At 36.4% G+C, this 17,040-nt stretch overlaps 2 protein-coding genes across 5 annotated transcripts in view; one reads left to right on the top strand and one right to left on the bottom strand.

The window, feature by feature from the left end:
* The window catches only part of SKIC3 (SKI3 subunit of superkiller complex), a 166,820-nt gene that overhangs the window by 42,317 nt on the left and 107,463 nt on the right, over positions 1–17,040 (top strand). Inside the window, exon 2 of one of the 2 annotated variants that reach the window (XM_073888263.1) lies at positions 13,539–13,703. The exons of the other annotated variant lie outside the window; for it this stretch is intronic. The gene's annotated coding sequence lies outside the window, so the exon portion shown is untranslated. The remainder of the gene's footprint in view (positions 1–13,538; positions 13,704–17,040) is intronic. 2 annotated transcript variants of the gene reach the window in all.
* Positions 1–17,040, bottom strand: part of ARSK (arylsulfatase family member K) — a 43,188-nt gene that overhangs the window by 13,486 nt on the left and 12,662 nt on the right. For all 3 annotated transcript variants that reach the window (XM_025866794.2, XM_025866795.2, XM_073888274.1), the window contains exons 4-5: positions 4,864–5,146; positions 2,160–2,331 (exon numbers count right to left, since the gene is read on the bottom strand). In XM_025866794.2, the coding sequence (XP_025722579.1) occupies positions 2,160–2,331; positions 4,864–5,146 (455 nt within the window). The remainder of the gene's footprint in view (positions 1–2,159; positions 2,332–4,863; positions 5,147–17,040) is intronic.

Raw genomic sequence — 17,040 nt, 5'->3', positions numbered from 1 at the left:
CATGTCATACCCCAGCTTAAAACTTTTTCAAAATTTCCCATTGTCTAAGTCTTTAGCGAGCTCAGCACCCTTAACTACCCCCTAGACCTTTACCTTTTATAGTCCTAAACTACTTAGAATCCCTGAACTAGTAATAATTAGGTTAGACTTTCTTGCCTCTGTACATTCTCTGCTTTCTTCTGTGTTGGATGCCTTTTCTTCCACCTTCTACTTGGCAGATTCCCATTCTTCCTTTATGACCAAGCTCAAGCATTATCTCCCTGGTGAAACATTGCCTGCTCCTTCAGGTGGACTGAATCACTGTCCTCCAAGGTCTCTACAACTCGTATTCTGCTGTAGTTACAACAACACGTTACAAGTGCTGGTGTTTATACTCATCCAGTAAATGTTTACTGAGTTCTTACTATGTGCCAGGCATCATGGATGCAAAGCTAGGCACCTGGGATGCAATCTTGGTAACACTGAAGTCCCTGCTCTCATAAGGCTCCCCTTGTTCACGGAAAGCAGACAGTAAACAAGTAAATAGACAAAATAATTGATGATCATGATGTAAGCAATCAAGGTGATAAGGTAGAGAGTAAGTAGGATGGTGGGGCTGGTATAATAACTTATGGTGGTTGGGAAGACATCCCTGAGGAGGTGGTGTTTGGACTGAGAGCTAAAGACTGAGAATAGCCAGCCATGTAAAAAGCAAAGGCAAGAGGATCCCAGGCAGAGGGAAAAGCAAATACAAAGGTCCCGAGGGGGAGCAAGAGCTTAGTGTTTTTAATTTAAGAAGTGTGATTTCTTAATAATATTCAATTAGTACTACCGGTGCCCCAAATGGGGCCTGATAGCTAGCTAGTGGGCACTAAATATTTGTTGAACAAACACAGGGAACAGTAAGAAATACAATTTGGTGGCGAGACTAGTGTGGATATAACAAGATATGACCTATTTCATAAACTTTGTAGTTAAAGTGAGCTGCTGCATTTTTTTCTCTAAGAGACTTCAAGAGGTATTCCCATACTCCCCACAGCAACATTATATATATATATATATATATATATGTAGTATTTCACCTTAGTAGATATGGATGAATGGATAGCTGCAAACTTTCAAAAGTGATTTCCAGGGTGCAAATGGGTGAATACTCATTAACATCAGAAAATATGAAAAACAATTCAACATTTGTGTGGATTTACGATTAAAGAAATTTACTTTAAATCTCATTTGCATTTAAGATTGAGTACTTGGAAAATCCTTAAGACTTTTAATTCATATTATACTTCATATATTATAAATAATTAATCCATATATATTTTTTTGCTTTCTGCTTTATACTTTTCTATTTTTGCCCAATGAATGCTTCTTAAGAAATAGCTACTCACTTGTTCACTCTCAAAATTTACTTTGTACAGAAGAGGTGCTTCCCACACTCCACTAATGTAATTTGCTCCACTCTAAAGTATACCAAAATATGAAAATAACTTGTTAGAAAGATGGATTTTTTTTTAAGCCAAGGGTTCTCCAATCTAAACTGGAAACTGCCATTAACTCTACAAGTGAGTAGGCAAAACACATTCTTGACAGTCATCTTATGGAAGCAGGTAGAGTTTTGAGCTGAACTAGGGAAGGAAAGTCAATATGATTCTGGACCAGACTACACATGGGGAAAATAATGTCAGGTTTAGTTAAACCCTACGCTAAAGGGCCTGGGAAGAACGGTTTTGTTTTCTAATTATTACAAGTCTGGGAGAATTCACAAGATTCTGTGACTAAACTCTTATCTCTTAGAATCTAAGCTGCCTTACAATTACCTGTCACATGTGTACTTGTGTTTGGTTAAATACTGATTCCTGTGTAAAGCAGGTAAAAAGTTTTATGTCAAGCAGGTAATAGCCTTCTATGGTCCTGTCTTTATGTATGAACAAATCTGAGCATTTATTAATTTATGAATAATTAAGATAGAAAAGGCTTTTTATTCCATGATTAATAATGCAAATTATCCAATTTTTATATGTGTCAAGATTTTTATAATAAGCCTTTAGCATCTAAGAAACTGTTGTAAAACATTGTCTGAGGAAGTTCATACAAGTCAGCAACCAGCACGATCACAGTTTGTTGGAAAAATATTACACTTTTTCTTCATTTAATTGCTTATTAAATATACCACCTACCAAGCATGGCATCTGTCTCAGCACACATAGCATAATAAAAGGCCCTAATATTTTTAATTTCTTTTTCTGTAAACTTTCCAGTGCAGTTTTTTGTATAAGAAGAGTAATAATCTACAGGGTGCATTTCTGACAGAGGTGACCACTTTGGGATTTTGATGGCATCATAAGAAACCTAAAAAGGAGAGAAAAACAAGGTAGTAATATTCTTCTCTTCCAACCAGTATGTATGGTGAACTAGACAATGCTTAATTACTTAGGATTGTAGAAGAAAATAGTTATGAGTTATGTAAAGAAAACAGTAAATCAAATACATAATTAGGAACAAATTGTTATGACTAGTAACAACAAAATGTATATATTAATATCTGTGTATATAGTGAGTTATGAAAATTATTTTTATAATTATACATGACAATGAAAAACATGAGCTATATTAGACGGTATTCTAGTCGAGAAAAAGTATCCAAGCTTTTTAATATAGTGTGTGACCAACTCAAAATTCCAGAATCAACAGACTCAGAATCTAGAGTTTGTTCCCAGTAGTTCACTAGTAAAACTGCCAATATCTAGTGAGACAGCCAAATGTTTGCTAGGAACAAATACAACTTTTTAATACATATGAATGCTTATAGTTTTGGTGAAAACAAGACTAAACTTAAGTCATATACTTCTTTTAGTCATGTAACTTAAAAACCTCAGATATTTACTTACTATTTACTTATAAATTATTTGATTCAGTTCATTAGGCTAGTACTAATTTTTCAAGATAGAGCCAGTTACAACTTTTTTAGAAGACATGAAGTATCTACAGTTTTGACATTGTTTCCTTTGAAACAGGGTTCACTAAACAGCATTTCTGATTAGAATTTTTAAAGCAACTTAAATTCAATTTAAGTTGATACCTTTCAAAACACAGGTGGTCCCGTTTGCATGGTTCAGATGTGCTTGGATTTCATTTACCACAGTTTAGTTAAATAACACCAGTCCCCCAACAACACACATTTTAATTACCAAACTATATTAACTGTGAGTTACTGCATAAAGTACAAACTTTCACATTCAAATACTGCTAGCTCTTTAGTCTACAAATCCCTGTATATTACAGGTGTGTGTCCCAATCAGTGACTAATCATATTATTTTTTTCAACGTCTATCAGTGATTGGTCCCTGCTTATCATTTATTTAGTATGCATACGTACAGCCAAGGTGTAGCTGGGCTGCGTCCTTCTCTCCCAGTGAAACCTCCATGTGGCATTTTTACAAAAATGGATAATCAAAAGAGGGATTGGTCAAAAAAGATGAATGTACAGTAAAGAAATAAGAAAGTGATAACACTGTACGTGAAATTTGAATCAAACATTAACTAGAGTTATAGAAAAGAGAGCCAACCTGGGAATGTTGACACTGCCACCATCTGATACACTCTAGCTATGCAGCCAGAGGAACTTAGTGTAGATAAACTCATTGATAAAAACAGGAAGGTCGTTGCAAAACAAAAGGGTGAGCATATCCTAGAGAAAGTGACACTGGCAAAAATCCATAGGTTAAAAGAACTCTCAGAAATATATCATCACATTGGAAGTTCAAAGCGTAAAATGTTGGAAGGTGATCCACATTTAGAAAGAGATGGGGCAGTCTGCCAAGACTTAGAGAAGATGCTTGCTCCATATCTTGTTATATATACAGTGAGAAGACAAGCAGTTCAAATTCTTATGTTTTTTTTTCAAAAACCCAAAACACTTTAATCCTCAATATTTCTAGTATTTTCAGTTACAGTGCATTCAACATTAGTTTTACTGTCTTTTTTTTCATTTCTCTGCACATTTATAACCCAAAATAAGAGAGGCTTAATGTTTTGACAAATTTTGTTGTTGTTTAGATTTTGTTTATTCATTTGAGAGAGAGACAGACAGAGAGCACAAGCAGGGGGAAAGGCAGAGGGAGAGGGAGAAGCAGACTCCCTGCCGAGCTGGGAGCCCGACATGGGGCTCGATCCCAGGACCTGGAGATCACTACCTGAGTTGAAGGCAGACGCCCAACCATCTGAGCCACCCAGGTGCCCCTTGACAAATGTTTTTAAAAGTCCTAGAAAAATGGTCATTTTCTCAATTGATTGTTGAGATCTCTTTGTATAGTTTCAGCTTGCATGGTCACTTTTACCCCCTGAACTCTGCCAAGTGAAGACTGCCTGCTCAAGAGAACATCTTTTAGTTTCTTTCTTTTTTTAAGATTTTATTTATTTAAGAGAGAGAGCTCACAAGCTGGCGGGGAGGGGGGGGAGGTGGTGGTGGTGGCGGCAGGGCAGAGGGAGAGATTGAGAATCCTGAGCAGACTCCCGCACTGAGCGAAGAGCCTGACCCAGGGCTCTATCCCAAGACGCTGGGATCATGACCTGAGCTGAAACCAAGAGTCAGACACTCAACCAACTGAGCCACCCAGGCTCCCCAGTTTCCTTTTTTATAGACACATTATATTCAAAGTGTTCAACTCAGGAGTAGATTACTGAGTTTTAATGCTTATTTTATTTCTGTAAAATTGCCCCTTTGTTTTTTGCAACCAGTTATTGGTCATACTTGATTTACTATGATACAGAATTTTCAAATTTTTCTTTAAAAGTGATAATAAAAGAAGCAGTGGGCAAATACCAATAACATACAATTTATAATGTTAACTTGTACTTTTGAGCACACAATAGTGTACTTACCTTTTTAAGCCAATAAAGAGATGTGTGAAATGTTGAAGATCCAAAATTTTCTCCTGAAGATGGTGAAGGATATGGATGCGGTAAATTTAATCCCAAGTACAGAACAAATGGTTGAGTGTAATTACTTGCTTCCTTTCTTAACCAATTTACTGCTCTGTCTGTATTCTTCCAGTCCTTTTCCATTACTCTTACTTTAGTCTTTTTAGGGATAAGATTAACCATCGGTCTGCCTTCTTGTCTGAGTAAGAAAGCAACATCTCTTGTCCATGCTTCAACACGGTTGCTGAGGAGGCAAAAAACGTGTATTATAAGGTGCTAAAAAAGATTAAAAAAAAAACTGACTAAGCATAAATATAAGAAAGCAATATGGAAAACAGTTTTTAGACTCAGTCATGTAAATGTTCAGGCTCACTACATTAGATCTCATTAAGAGAGTTATTGAGACTTGCAAACACAAAATCCAGGGGGAAAAAAAATGACAAGAATCAAATATTCACCTATATGTCCTTTAAAACTAAGATAGATTATTTAGAAGGGTTATTTTTTCTTATAACAAGATATTTAATAATATAAAAAGTGTTTCAAGTTCCTAGTATTTCTCCTAAGTTTTCTGGCAATTTGTTTTTTTCTGTCAGAAGAAGAAAGAGAGGTTTTTATTTTTATTCCAGTGTAGTTAATATACAATGTTGCATTAGTTTCAGGTGTACAATGTAGTGATTCAACAATTCCACATATTACTTAGTGCTCATCAAGATAAGTGTACTCAAATCCTTCTCAGCTATTTCACCCAATCCCCACCATCTCCCCTCCGGTAAAAATCAGTTTTTTTCTCTATAGTTAAGATTCTGTTTTTTGATTTGTCTCTTTTTTTCTCCCTTTGTTTATTTGTTTCTTAAATTCCATATATGAGTGAAATCATATGCCGTTGTCTTCCTCTGACTGGCTTATTTTGCTTAGCATTATACTCTCTAGCTCCATCCATGTTGTTGCAAATGGCAAGATTTCATTCCTTTTTATGGCTGAATAATATTCCTGTGTGTGTGTGTGTGTGTGTGTGTGTGTGTGTGTGTGTGTGTATCACAGCTTCTTTATCCATTCATCTGTTGATGGACTTAGGTTGCTTCCATAATTTTGCTATTATAAATAATGCTGCAATAAGCAAAAGGGTGCATGTATCCCTTAGAATTAGTGTTTTTGTATTTTTGGGGTAAATACCCCAAAAATTATTGCGATTATTGGATCATAGGGTGGTTCTATTTTTAACTCTCTGAGGAACCTCCATATTGTCTTCCACAGTGGCTGCCCCAGTTTGCATTCCTATCAACAGTGCACCAGGGTTCCTATTTCTCCACATCCTCACCAACACTTGTTTCCTTTGATTTTAGCCATTCTGACAGGTGTGAGGTGATATCTCATTGTAGTTTTGATTTGCATTTTCCTGATGATCCGTGATGTTGAGCATCTTTTCATATATCTGTTAGTCTGTTCATGTCTTCTGCCCATTTTTAATTGGATTATTTGGTTTTTGGTCTTACAGATTTTCTACACTAACTCTTTACTGGATATGTCATTTACAAATATTTTCTTCCATTCAGTAGGTTGTTTTTGTTGGTTGTTACCTTTGCTGTGCAGAAGCTTTTTATTTTGGTGCAGTCCCAATAGTTTATTTTTGCTCTTGTTTCTCTTGTCTCAGATGTATCTAGAAAGATGTTCTTATGGCCAATGTCAGAGATATTACTGCCTGTGCTCTCTTCTAGGATTTTTATGGTTTCAGTCTCACATTTAAGTCTTTAATCCATTTTCAGTTTATTTTTTTTTTTGTACGGTGTAAGAAAGTGGTCCAGGTTCATTCTTTTGTAGGTAGCTGTCTAGTTTTCCCAACACCATTTATTGAAGAGACTGTCTTTTTCCCATTGCATACTCTTGCCTCCTCTGTTGAAGATTAATTGACCACATAATTGTGGGTTTATTTCTGGGCTTTCTATTCTGTTCTGTTGATCTATGTATCTGTTTTTGTGCCAGTATCATATTATTCTGATTATTACAGCTTTGTAATATAACTTTAAGTCTGGAATTGTGATACCTTCAGTTTTTTCTTTTTCAAGATTGCTTTGACTATTTGGGGTCTTTTGTGGTTCCATACAAATTTTTGGATTGTTCTAGGACTGTGAAAAATGCTGTTGGTATTTTTGATAGGGATTTCATTAAATCTGTAGATTGTTTTGGGTAGTATAGATGTTTTAACAATCTCTATTCTTCCAATCAAATGTCTTTCCATTTTATTGTATTGTCTTCAATTTCTTTCAGTCAGTGTTTACAGTTTTCAGAGTACAGGTCTTTCACCTCTTTGGTTAAGTTTATTCCTAAGTATTTTATTATTTTTGGTACAATTGCAAATGGGGTTGTTTTCTTCATTTCTCTTTCTGCTGCTTACTAGTGTATAGAAATGCAGTGAACTTCTTTTTTTTTAAGATTTTATTTATTTATTTGAGAGAGAGAATGAGATAGAGAGCATGAGAGGGGAGAGGGTCAGAGGGAGAAGCAGACTCCCTGCTGAGCAGGGAGCCCGATGTGGGACTCGATTCCGGGACTCCAGGATCATGACCTGGGCCGAAGGCAGTAGCTTAACCAACTGAGCCACCCACGCGCCCTGCAGTGAACTTCTGTACATTGATTTTGTGTCCTGCGGCCTTACTGAATTCATTTATCAGTGCTAGATTTTTAGTGCAGTCTTTTGGTTTTTCTATAAATAGTATCATGTCATCTGCAAATAGTGCAAGTTTTACTTCTTCCTTACCAATGTGGATGCCTTTTATTCCTTTCTCTTATCTGATTGCTGTGGCTAGAAATTCCAGCACTACTATGTTAAATAACAGTGGTGAGAGTGGACATCCCTGTCTGTTCTTTGACCATAGAGGAAAAGATCTCAATTTTTCAACATTGAGTATGATGTTCACTGTGGGTTTTTCACATAAGGTGTTTATTATGTTGTGATATGTTCCCTGTAAATCTACTTTGTTGAGAAGTTGTTTTTTTTCATTATGAATGGATGTTGTACTTTGTCAAATGCTTTTTCTGCCTCTATTGAAATGATCATATGGTTTTTATCCTTTCCCTTATTGATGTGATGTATCACATTGATTTGTTTATACTGAACCACGCTTGCATCCCAGGAATAAATCCCATTTGATCATGGTAAGTGATTTTTTTTTAATGTATTATTGGATTTGCTTTGCTAATATTTTGTTGAGGATTTTTGCATCTATGTTCAACAGAGATATTGGCCTGTAGTTATTTTTTTGTTGTTGTATCTTTATGTGGTTTTGGAATCAGGAAAATGCTGGCCTCATAGAATAAATTTGGAAATTTTCCTTCCTCTTCCATTTTTTGAAAAAAAGTTTGAGAATTGGTATTAACTCTTCTTTAAATATTTGGTAGAATTCACCTGTGAAGCTGTCTGGTCCTGGACTTTTGTTTGTTGGGAGTTTTTTGATTATTGATTCAATTTCATTGCTGGTGATCGGTCTGTTCAAATTTTCTATTTCTTCCTGTTTCAGTTTTGGTAGGTTATATGTTTCTAATTTACCCATTTCTTCTAGATTGCCCAGTTTGTTGGCATATAAGTTTCATAATATTTTCTTACAATCCTTTGCATTTTTGTGATGTTGGTTATTTCTCTTTTGTTTCTGATTTTGTTTGAGTCTTCTCTCTCTCTCTTTTGATGAGTCTGGCTAGAGTTTATCAATTTTATTGATCTTTTCAAAGAACTGGCTCCTGGTATCATTGATCTATTGTTTTTTTTTACTTTCTATATCATTTATTTCTGCTCTAATCTTTATTAGTTCCTTCCTTCTGCTGGTTTTGGGTTTTGTTTGTTCTTGTTTTTCTAGCTCCTTTAGATGGAAGGTCAAGTTACTTGATATTTTTCTTGCTTCTTGAGGTAGGCCTGAATTGCTATAAACTTCTTAGAACTGCTTTTCCTGCATCACAAAGTATTTGGACTGTTGTGTTTTCATTTTCATTTGTCTCCATCTATTTTTTTATGTCTTCTTTGATTTCTTGGTTGACCCATTCATTGTTTAGTAGCATGTTTTTTAAATCTCCATCAATTTGTGCTCTTTCCAGATTTTTTCTTGTGGTTGACTTCTAGTTTCATTGCAGTATGGTCAGAAAAGATGCGTTGTATAACTTCAATCTTTTTGAAATTATCAAGATTATTTTTTGACCTAATAAGTTATCTATTCTGGTGAATGTTCCTTGTACACTTGAAAAGAATGTGTATTCTGCTGTTTGAGGATGGAATGTCTGAATATATGTCTTAAATCCATCTGGCCCAGTGTGTCATCCAAAGCCACTGTTTCCTTGTTGATTATCTGTTTAGATGATCTGTTCATTGATATAAGTGGGGTGTTAAAGTCTTCTATTATTGTATTGCTATTGATTAGTATTGTATTACTTATATTTGTTATTAACTGTTTTATATATTTGAGTGCTCCCATGTTGGGTGCATAAATATTTACAATTATTATGTCTTTTTGTTGGATTGTCCTCTTAACGATTATATAGTATCCTTCTGTGTCTCTTGTTACAGTTTTTGTTTTAAAGTCAATTTTGTCTGATATAAATATTGCTACCCTGACTTTCTTTTGACACCCATTTGCATGATAAATGTTTCTCCATCCCCTCACTTTCAATCTGCATATGTCTTTTTTTTTTTTAAAGATTTTATTTATTTGAGAGAGAGTGAGTGAGAGAGCACAAGCAGAGGGAGTGACAGTGGGAGAGGAAGAAGCAGACTCCCAGCTGAGCAAGGAGCCCAATGCAGGGCTCGATCCCGGGACCCTGGGATCATGACCTGAGCCAAAGGCAGACACTTAACTGTCTGAGCCACCCAGGTGTGCCTGCATGTGTCTTTAGGTCTGAAGCTTGTTTCTTGTAAGCAGCATATAGATGGGTCTTGTTTTTTTTTTTAATCCATTCCATCACCCAGGGTCTTTTGATTGGAGAATTTAGTCCATTTACGGTCAAAGTAATTATTGTTAGGTATGTATTTATTGCCATTTTATTTTTTTTGTTGTTTTTTTGTGTTTATGGATCTTCTCTGTTCCTTTCTTCCCTTGCTTTCTTTTCTCACCGTAAGTTGGCTTTCTTTAGTGATTTACTTGGATTCCTTTCTCTCTGTTTTTTGCATGTCACTGTTTTTTGGTTTGTGGTTGCTATTAGGTTTGTTTCTAACATCTTCTGCACATAGCAGTCTACCTAAGGTTGATGGTTGCTTAAGTTTTGTTTTGTTCTGTTTTTAGAGTCTGTGTTGGGGGGGTAGGGGCAGAGGGAGAAGGAGAGAGAGAATCTTAAGCAGGCTCCGTGCCCAGCCTAATGCAGGGCTCAAGCTCATGACACTGAGATCACGGCCTAAGTTGAAACTGAGTTGGATGCTTAATTGACTGAGCCACACAGGTGACCCAATGGTCGCTTGTTTGAACCCAATTTTTACTCCTCTCTTCTCCATCTTTTAAGTACATGGTATCATATTTTACTTCCACTTGTGAGTCCCTTGATGGAGTTTTACAGATATACTTACTTTTACTACTTTTGTGTTTCCTACTTTCCTTACTCTTACTGTCTTTTCCACTCACAGTCCCCTTTAACATTTCTTGTAGGGTTGGGTTAGTGGTCATGAACTCCTTTAATTTTTGTTTGTCTGGGAAACTCTTTATCTCTCCTTCTAATCTCAATGAAGTTGTGTGGGTGGTTCTCTTCCGCAGGGCGTGTGCAGCCATTGTGGAGACTGAGGCCTGCCTGGGCTACTCTGTAAAGTGTGTGCCAGTGGGGGTGCAGTTTTAACAGGGTGTGTGTGTGTTCTCTGTGGGAGCTGACAAGCTGCTGTCACCAGGACCCAGATGGTGTTAAGGGCAGAGTTGGGAGATACAGTGTTGGCAAGGTTTGCACTGGTTATCTGGGGGAGGGGACCCCCAGTGCTGTGACGGAGTCAGGCCCAGCTGGAGAGGGAGGGGCATGGTGTAAGCAAGTTAAGTGGTGGATGTTTATGCCACACTGGTTTCCACAGGTGGCTGTGTGTTTATGTTGGGGGGTGGGGGAGCGAAATGGTGCCTGCCAGCTCCTTTGTTCCTGGAGAAGTCCCTCACAGAACTCTGAGTTTAGTAAATAACTCTCTCTCCTGTATGCTCGAAGTGCTTTTGTAAATGCTGCTTCTGTGCTGTCTCTCCTCAGGCTGTTTCTCTTGCTTTCTTTTTAAGGGCAGGGACTTGGCTTCCCGTTACCCTGGAGGCTATCCCAGCATGGAACCTGCTGATTTTTAAAGCTCTGTGCTTTAAGACCTGCTGGTTCCAAGAATTCGTGAAATTTGGCCCCGTGTATTTTCAAAGAGCCAGATGCTGTGGGGACCTGTTTTCTCTCTGCAGGCACCCTGGTGTGCTAGTCTCTCACCCCTCTCCATGCCCACTGCTTCCTGCCTCCAGTGGCCAGACCCGCAGGGCTTAGCTCCCCACTACATCTCTGCCTTTCCTACCCTCTTCAGTGTGGCCTCTCCTCTACATTTAGTTGTGGAGTTTGTTCTGCCAGTCTTTGGGTCGTTTTCTGGGTTATTTACATTGATGTGAGTATTACTGGCAGTAAGCACAAACATACAATGTATAGTTTCCTATATGCCAGCATTTCTCAAAGTGTGGCCCAAGGATCTCTGGAAGGTCCCTGAGAGGCTTTCAGGGGGTCCATGAGGTCAAAACTATTGTCATATTAGTAAGATGTTACACACTCAATCTCACATGAGTGAACAAAGGGACACAAAATTACCATATTTCTGATAAAGGCATTCACAATAGGATAAACCCTATCCTACCTCTACCTGAAGTCTGGTTCTTTATATTCTTGCTACTGGACGTGGTCTGTGGACCAACAGCATCAGCATCACCTGGAAGCTTGTGATACAGAGCAGAATCTCAGGTCCCATCCCAGACCCACTGAATAAGAAAGGGTATTTAACATAATGCCCAGGTGTTCTGTATGCATATTAAAGTCTGAGATGCATTGTTCTACATTACATAACAATCTAAGAATTCTTTTATGCAGAAACTTCTAAATTTTTAGATAGGATCACCAAAATAGTATCTTCAGTAGCCCATAAATGGGTTACGTTGGTTCAGTGCCAGAAAACAAGTTGATGGCCAAATGCACTACCAAACAATCAGCAGTCTGATTAATTCTTTTTAATAATAAAATATCCTCCTAATATAAATGAAAAAACTCCTACCTAACACATTACCAACTAATTAATGCATAAATTTGCATATATGCCATTGCTGTGTGGGTTTTCTGTGCCAATATGCCAAATTCTGCTGCAGCATTGTTCAGTGAGCAGAAAGCACAGGATTAATTAACATAGTAGCGATCTCTTCTGAAAAAATATGGCACATTACAATTGATCACATGACCATTTTCTTTCAAGATGAATTCTGAGGTTAGACTTAACCTGCAGCTTCCTAAGATAATTAACTCTCAGTCTTCAAGAGTTTTGTGGATATTTCTTTTTCTCTCTCTCTCACACATACACAATTATTGTTTCTGATGGGATTTAAATAGCTAGATGTATCTCAGATAAGTCTCCTGAATGAAAATGTTACAAATCTGAATAATGTACCTTGCAAATTCTGGTATCAGCCTAACATATTCTATAAAAGAAAAAAAGAAATCCATATTCCTTTCCATTAAATACTCTTCCCTCAATGTTGTGAGAAATACATATACCATTTTTTAAAGAACTTGTAAGGCTGTCACCTATCTTCCTCACATATATGGACACTCAAGAAACAGTCTGTTTTAGTGGAAAGAATAAACTCTAGCAAATTTAAGTTGGAACATTCCTTTTCAACATACATGATTTAAATGCTGAATATATGCATGCTTTCTCATTGATTAATTTTATTAATTCCAACCATTTTTTTGATGAAATTAAAGTGGCCAGTGTTTCTTATTCCTTTTTTTACATTCATAGAGCTATTTGTAAATAAGATAAAAATCATGGATTTTCAGTAAATGATATAATTTTCACTAAATGATATAATTCATTATTCATACTTGTGTAAAATATTAATTTAATAATGTTAACATAATGCTTTATATTTTAAATATTTCATAATTAGTTTTTGTTATAAATATATTTTTTATATAATAATATTAAATGCATAGTAAATAAATTCTCTTTTTCATGGCTAACTACAATAGAATGTAGGCAATACAAGAGCCACCTGGAGGATGGACATACTTAGAGGAACAAAGGAAAACTCGGAATGGATGGCAAATTAGATCAATCAAAAAATTACATGAATGAGGGACGCTTGGGTGGCTCAGTCGGTTAAGCATCTACCTTCGCCTCAGGTCGTGATCCCAGGGTCCTGGGATCGAGCCCCGCATCGGACTCCCTGCTCAACGGGAAGCCTGCTTCTCCCTCTCTCTCTGACGCTCCCCCTGCTTGTGCTCTCTTGCTCTCTCTTTCTGACAAAAATAATAAATAAAATTAAAAAAAATTACAGGAACTCAAAAAGTTCATGTAAAATAATCATGGGACTTGACCAGAAAGCAAAAAATCTGTTCAAGGGTGGAAAGAATAAAACATAACCATTCCCAAGTTGTTACTGCTATTTTTTTTTTTTTAACAGAACAAAAACTTTGTCGAGAATCTCAAATTCAGCTTACCAGATGAAGCATGCAGGGTTTTTTTTGCCAGCTGCCTGAACCTATTACTGAAGTCCTTCTCACATATGAAAGCTTTACTTTCATTGCTTCCCTACAGGAATTCTGGTTTAGCCAATGTTCTCCAAAAGGTTTGTACTCTCCTACTTGGATGCCTTTGTTTAGAAGTTTCTCCTTCCTGTCCATTTTAGCCTAGTAATGTTCTACTTCTTTGAAAGCTTATCAAATCTAAAATGCTATTAAAACTATATATACTATTTAAAAATATATATGTATGTATATATATATACACACACACACTATTAAGAAAAATACTGCCAATTAGACTATAACAGAATTTTGTAATCTCAGTAGTAAGATACATTGCAATTTCAGAGATATCTTAAATTGTGAAAAAGAAAGAAGTGCCACCTTAGAATAAATTAAATACAGCCTTTACTCCCATCTCCTGAAAAAAAATCTGGATGTGATCACTTCCTTCTTTAAACAGAATTAAATATATTTTATCCTGTACTGTAGTTATCTAGACTTATTTTTTTTTAACCTTTTTAAAACCATACGTCTCTTCAGCTAGGTCATATCTGGCTAATGCTAATGTTAATTTGAAAAGTTAAATCTCCCTATTATTAGATAGCTTCAGACTCGTCTCAAATAGATTGAGATAAATTTCCACAAATGGCTAACACTGGCCAAAGTAGGAGATATAAACTTCCTTATAGGCAGCTAAACCCTAATACATTAAAGTTTAGTAATTAAATGGGAAAAAATCCAATAATAGTAATGAGAGTGTAGGCTAAGAGCGATCCACCGATGTCTCAAGAAACTGATCTAGGAATTATGGTAGACAGCATTCTGAAGATAGCCCCAGGGGCTGCTTCAGCCAAGAATTGTCTAGTCATCAGAAGTGAGGGTTCTGGAATAACTAAAACAACAGCAGACTCTTTCCTTATCCTAAATTATCTGAGAATGCACCCAGAATAATGCAAGCTGTTCTAGATACTGAATTTCATTAAAGATAGTAAGACGATGATAGTGGTGTGGGTTCCACAAAATCTTCTAAACTGACCAAAGGAATGGATGCCTTTCTCCATTATAAGGAAAAGAACAAAATAAACTCCTCTTTGGTATGGAGAAAACCAATCTAAAGGTATTTATGATCTTAGATCATAAAATAATGGTGGATATGCATGAGATATACACATACCACTAGGATACAGAATTGAAAGGGACTGAGAGGGGGCTCTATGGTTGCTAATCTGAGTTCTGTCCCTTCCTTCTTAGTTACTCTGATTCTATTGAGAATCCAGACTGTGCTTCCAGTCTGGAGGCCTGACGGGGCCAGGAAGAGCGCTGTAGGCAGCTCGTGGTTTGCTTCACTTTGCTGTTTGCCAAGAGGTTCAAGCTGAAGAAATCCCCAGAGCAATTCTCTTATTTTGGAAGTAGGCCTTTATTTTTCATTTGTTTCAGAGGAGTGAAAATTGCCTAGTGTGACCTGGCTTCAGAAAAACATGAAGTTACATGAACTGGGAACATAGATAAATTTCAGTGGAAGTAGGATGACAGAGGATTTGACTTTAGGTTTTTAACTTTTAGCTAGGAAAGAGAAGACAACAGCTTATTTAAATTGGCTTCTGATGCCACTAGAATGTAAGTTCCCTGAGTTTAGACATTTTTGTGTTTTGATCACTCCTGTAGTCCCATCGTTTAAAAATAGTGTCTGGTACATAGCGGTTGGCTCCATTAAATATTGGCTGAATAAAATACATTGGACTATACTTTTGTAACTTAAATAAGGATCATCTTTAGTCTTAGTATTTTTAAGGAATATTACTTAATACTCAATTTCTTTATTAAATTGTGATCTTAGAAATCTAGTTTTTAAAATGTCTATATAAAATGTCTCCTAATTCTACACACTTCCAAACTAACACGCTCTTTGGTTTTGTTGATTTAGAAATATTTAGGATATTTAGTTTAGATGTTTTCTCAATCTCTGCACTATTGACATTTTAGGCTTGATAATTCTTTGCTGCAGGGTGGAGGCAGATGGTGGCGGGGAAGGGTGGCGTTCTGTGCATTGTAGACTGTTTAGCAGCAACCTGGCATCTACCCTCTGGATGTCAGCAGCATCCCCCCAGTCCTTGTCAGATGTCTTGGGGTGGGGGGGGTCTTATCAAAATTGCCCTTGGTTGAGAACCACTGTTTTCGATATTGCATATATATTAGCAAAACAGTTTTATCTGATTGTAAAAATTACCAAAATACCCTATGAATTAAATACAAATGTTTCCTTTCAGCTGCTAATAAGATATGGCAAATTTGAACCTAATCAAACCTATTATAACACCTACAATGTGAAGGGGGTAAAGTAGATACATAACTTGCCCAAAGACTGATAGTTAGTAAATAGAATCGTAATGAGTACTACCACCACTACTTGTTTAACAATTGTCTGGAATAAACAAGTGTGTAGCCCTTAAGGATCCCAGTGTAGTGCAGTATATTATACAAATAAGGGACACATAGCTGGACTAGTGTTCTTAAACTGATACAAGAAGAAAGTATTACTTGAGACCTAAAAAAGACAGATGGAGTATTATTGTATAAGCTAAAGAAACTTGTAATTCTGGCTGAAAATACAAACAGGTTCAAAAATGGCCAATTTCAGTGGAAAAGGTAGAAGAGTTATAAAAACAACTTCTGACTTTGAGAGTCAGTCTATCAAAATACTCAATACCCCTAGTAAGTTTGATATTAAGATACATTTTTTCCTGAGACCCATTTTTCAAATTGCAGAGAAAAATCTAAAAGATAATGTACCAAAATGCATATAACCTCTCCAGATATGCAATTAGTAGCAAACTTGACCTATTTGTCAGCTAAATGACTGTGTGGGTACATACAGCACTAATACAAACAGTCCTGAGAGCTTATTTCAATTTCTTAAGCTCTGGTGAGATAGGAAAATTAGCCATAAGCAGTTATTATACTGACAATCATCTTTGATGTCCCAAATGTCAACATTTAAGTGGCTTTTCTCCTTTTACTGATTTTAAACCATAGGTTAAACAGAACATCAATGTTTATCAAATAATAAGCTATAGCTAGATCAATGTAACTTCCTATCCCATTCATTCAGACATTTAATTCTGTGCCTACAATGCACTGGCACAATATTGGCGATGGGAATAAAGCAATGAAAAAGAGAAACAGGGTCCTTATTCCTGAGAAATAAAATTCAGATCAGATTTTAACCATGTCATACACAGAATGATAGTTACAGGGAGTATGAGCTGTTCAACCTTCGATTCTTTTTCCTACTTGATTGGCTGAGCAAAGTGAGAAAATAGGATAATAGTATAGGACAGGGTAATAGTATAGGACAGGGTACTAGCATAGGACAGGGTAATAGTACAGGACAGGGTACTAGTACAGGACAGGGTACTAGTACAGGACAGGGTACTAGTA

The sequence above is a fragment of the Callorhinus ursinus genome, unplaced genomic scaffold (assembly GCF_003265705.2).
Source record: "Callorhinus ursinus isolate GAN/ISIS: 27379988/994484 unplaced genomic scaffold, GSC_fseal_2.0 scaffold3, whole genome shotgun sequence".
Taxonomy (NCBI): Eukaryota; Metazoa; Chordata; class Mammalia; order Carnivora; family Otariidae; genus Callorhinus; species Callorhinus ursinus.
The sequence above is the reverse complement of the archived record's forward strand: the minus strand, read 5'-3'. Positions and strand labels throughout refer to the sequence as shown.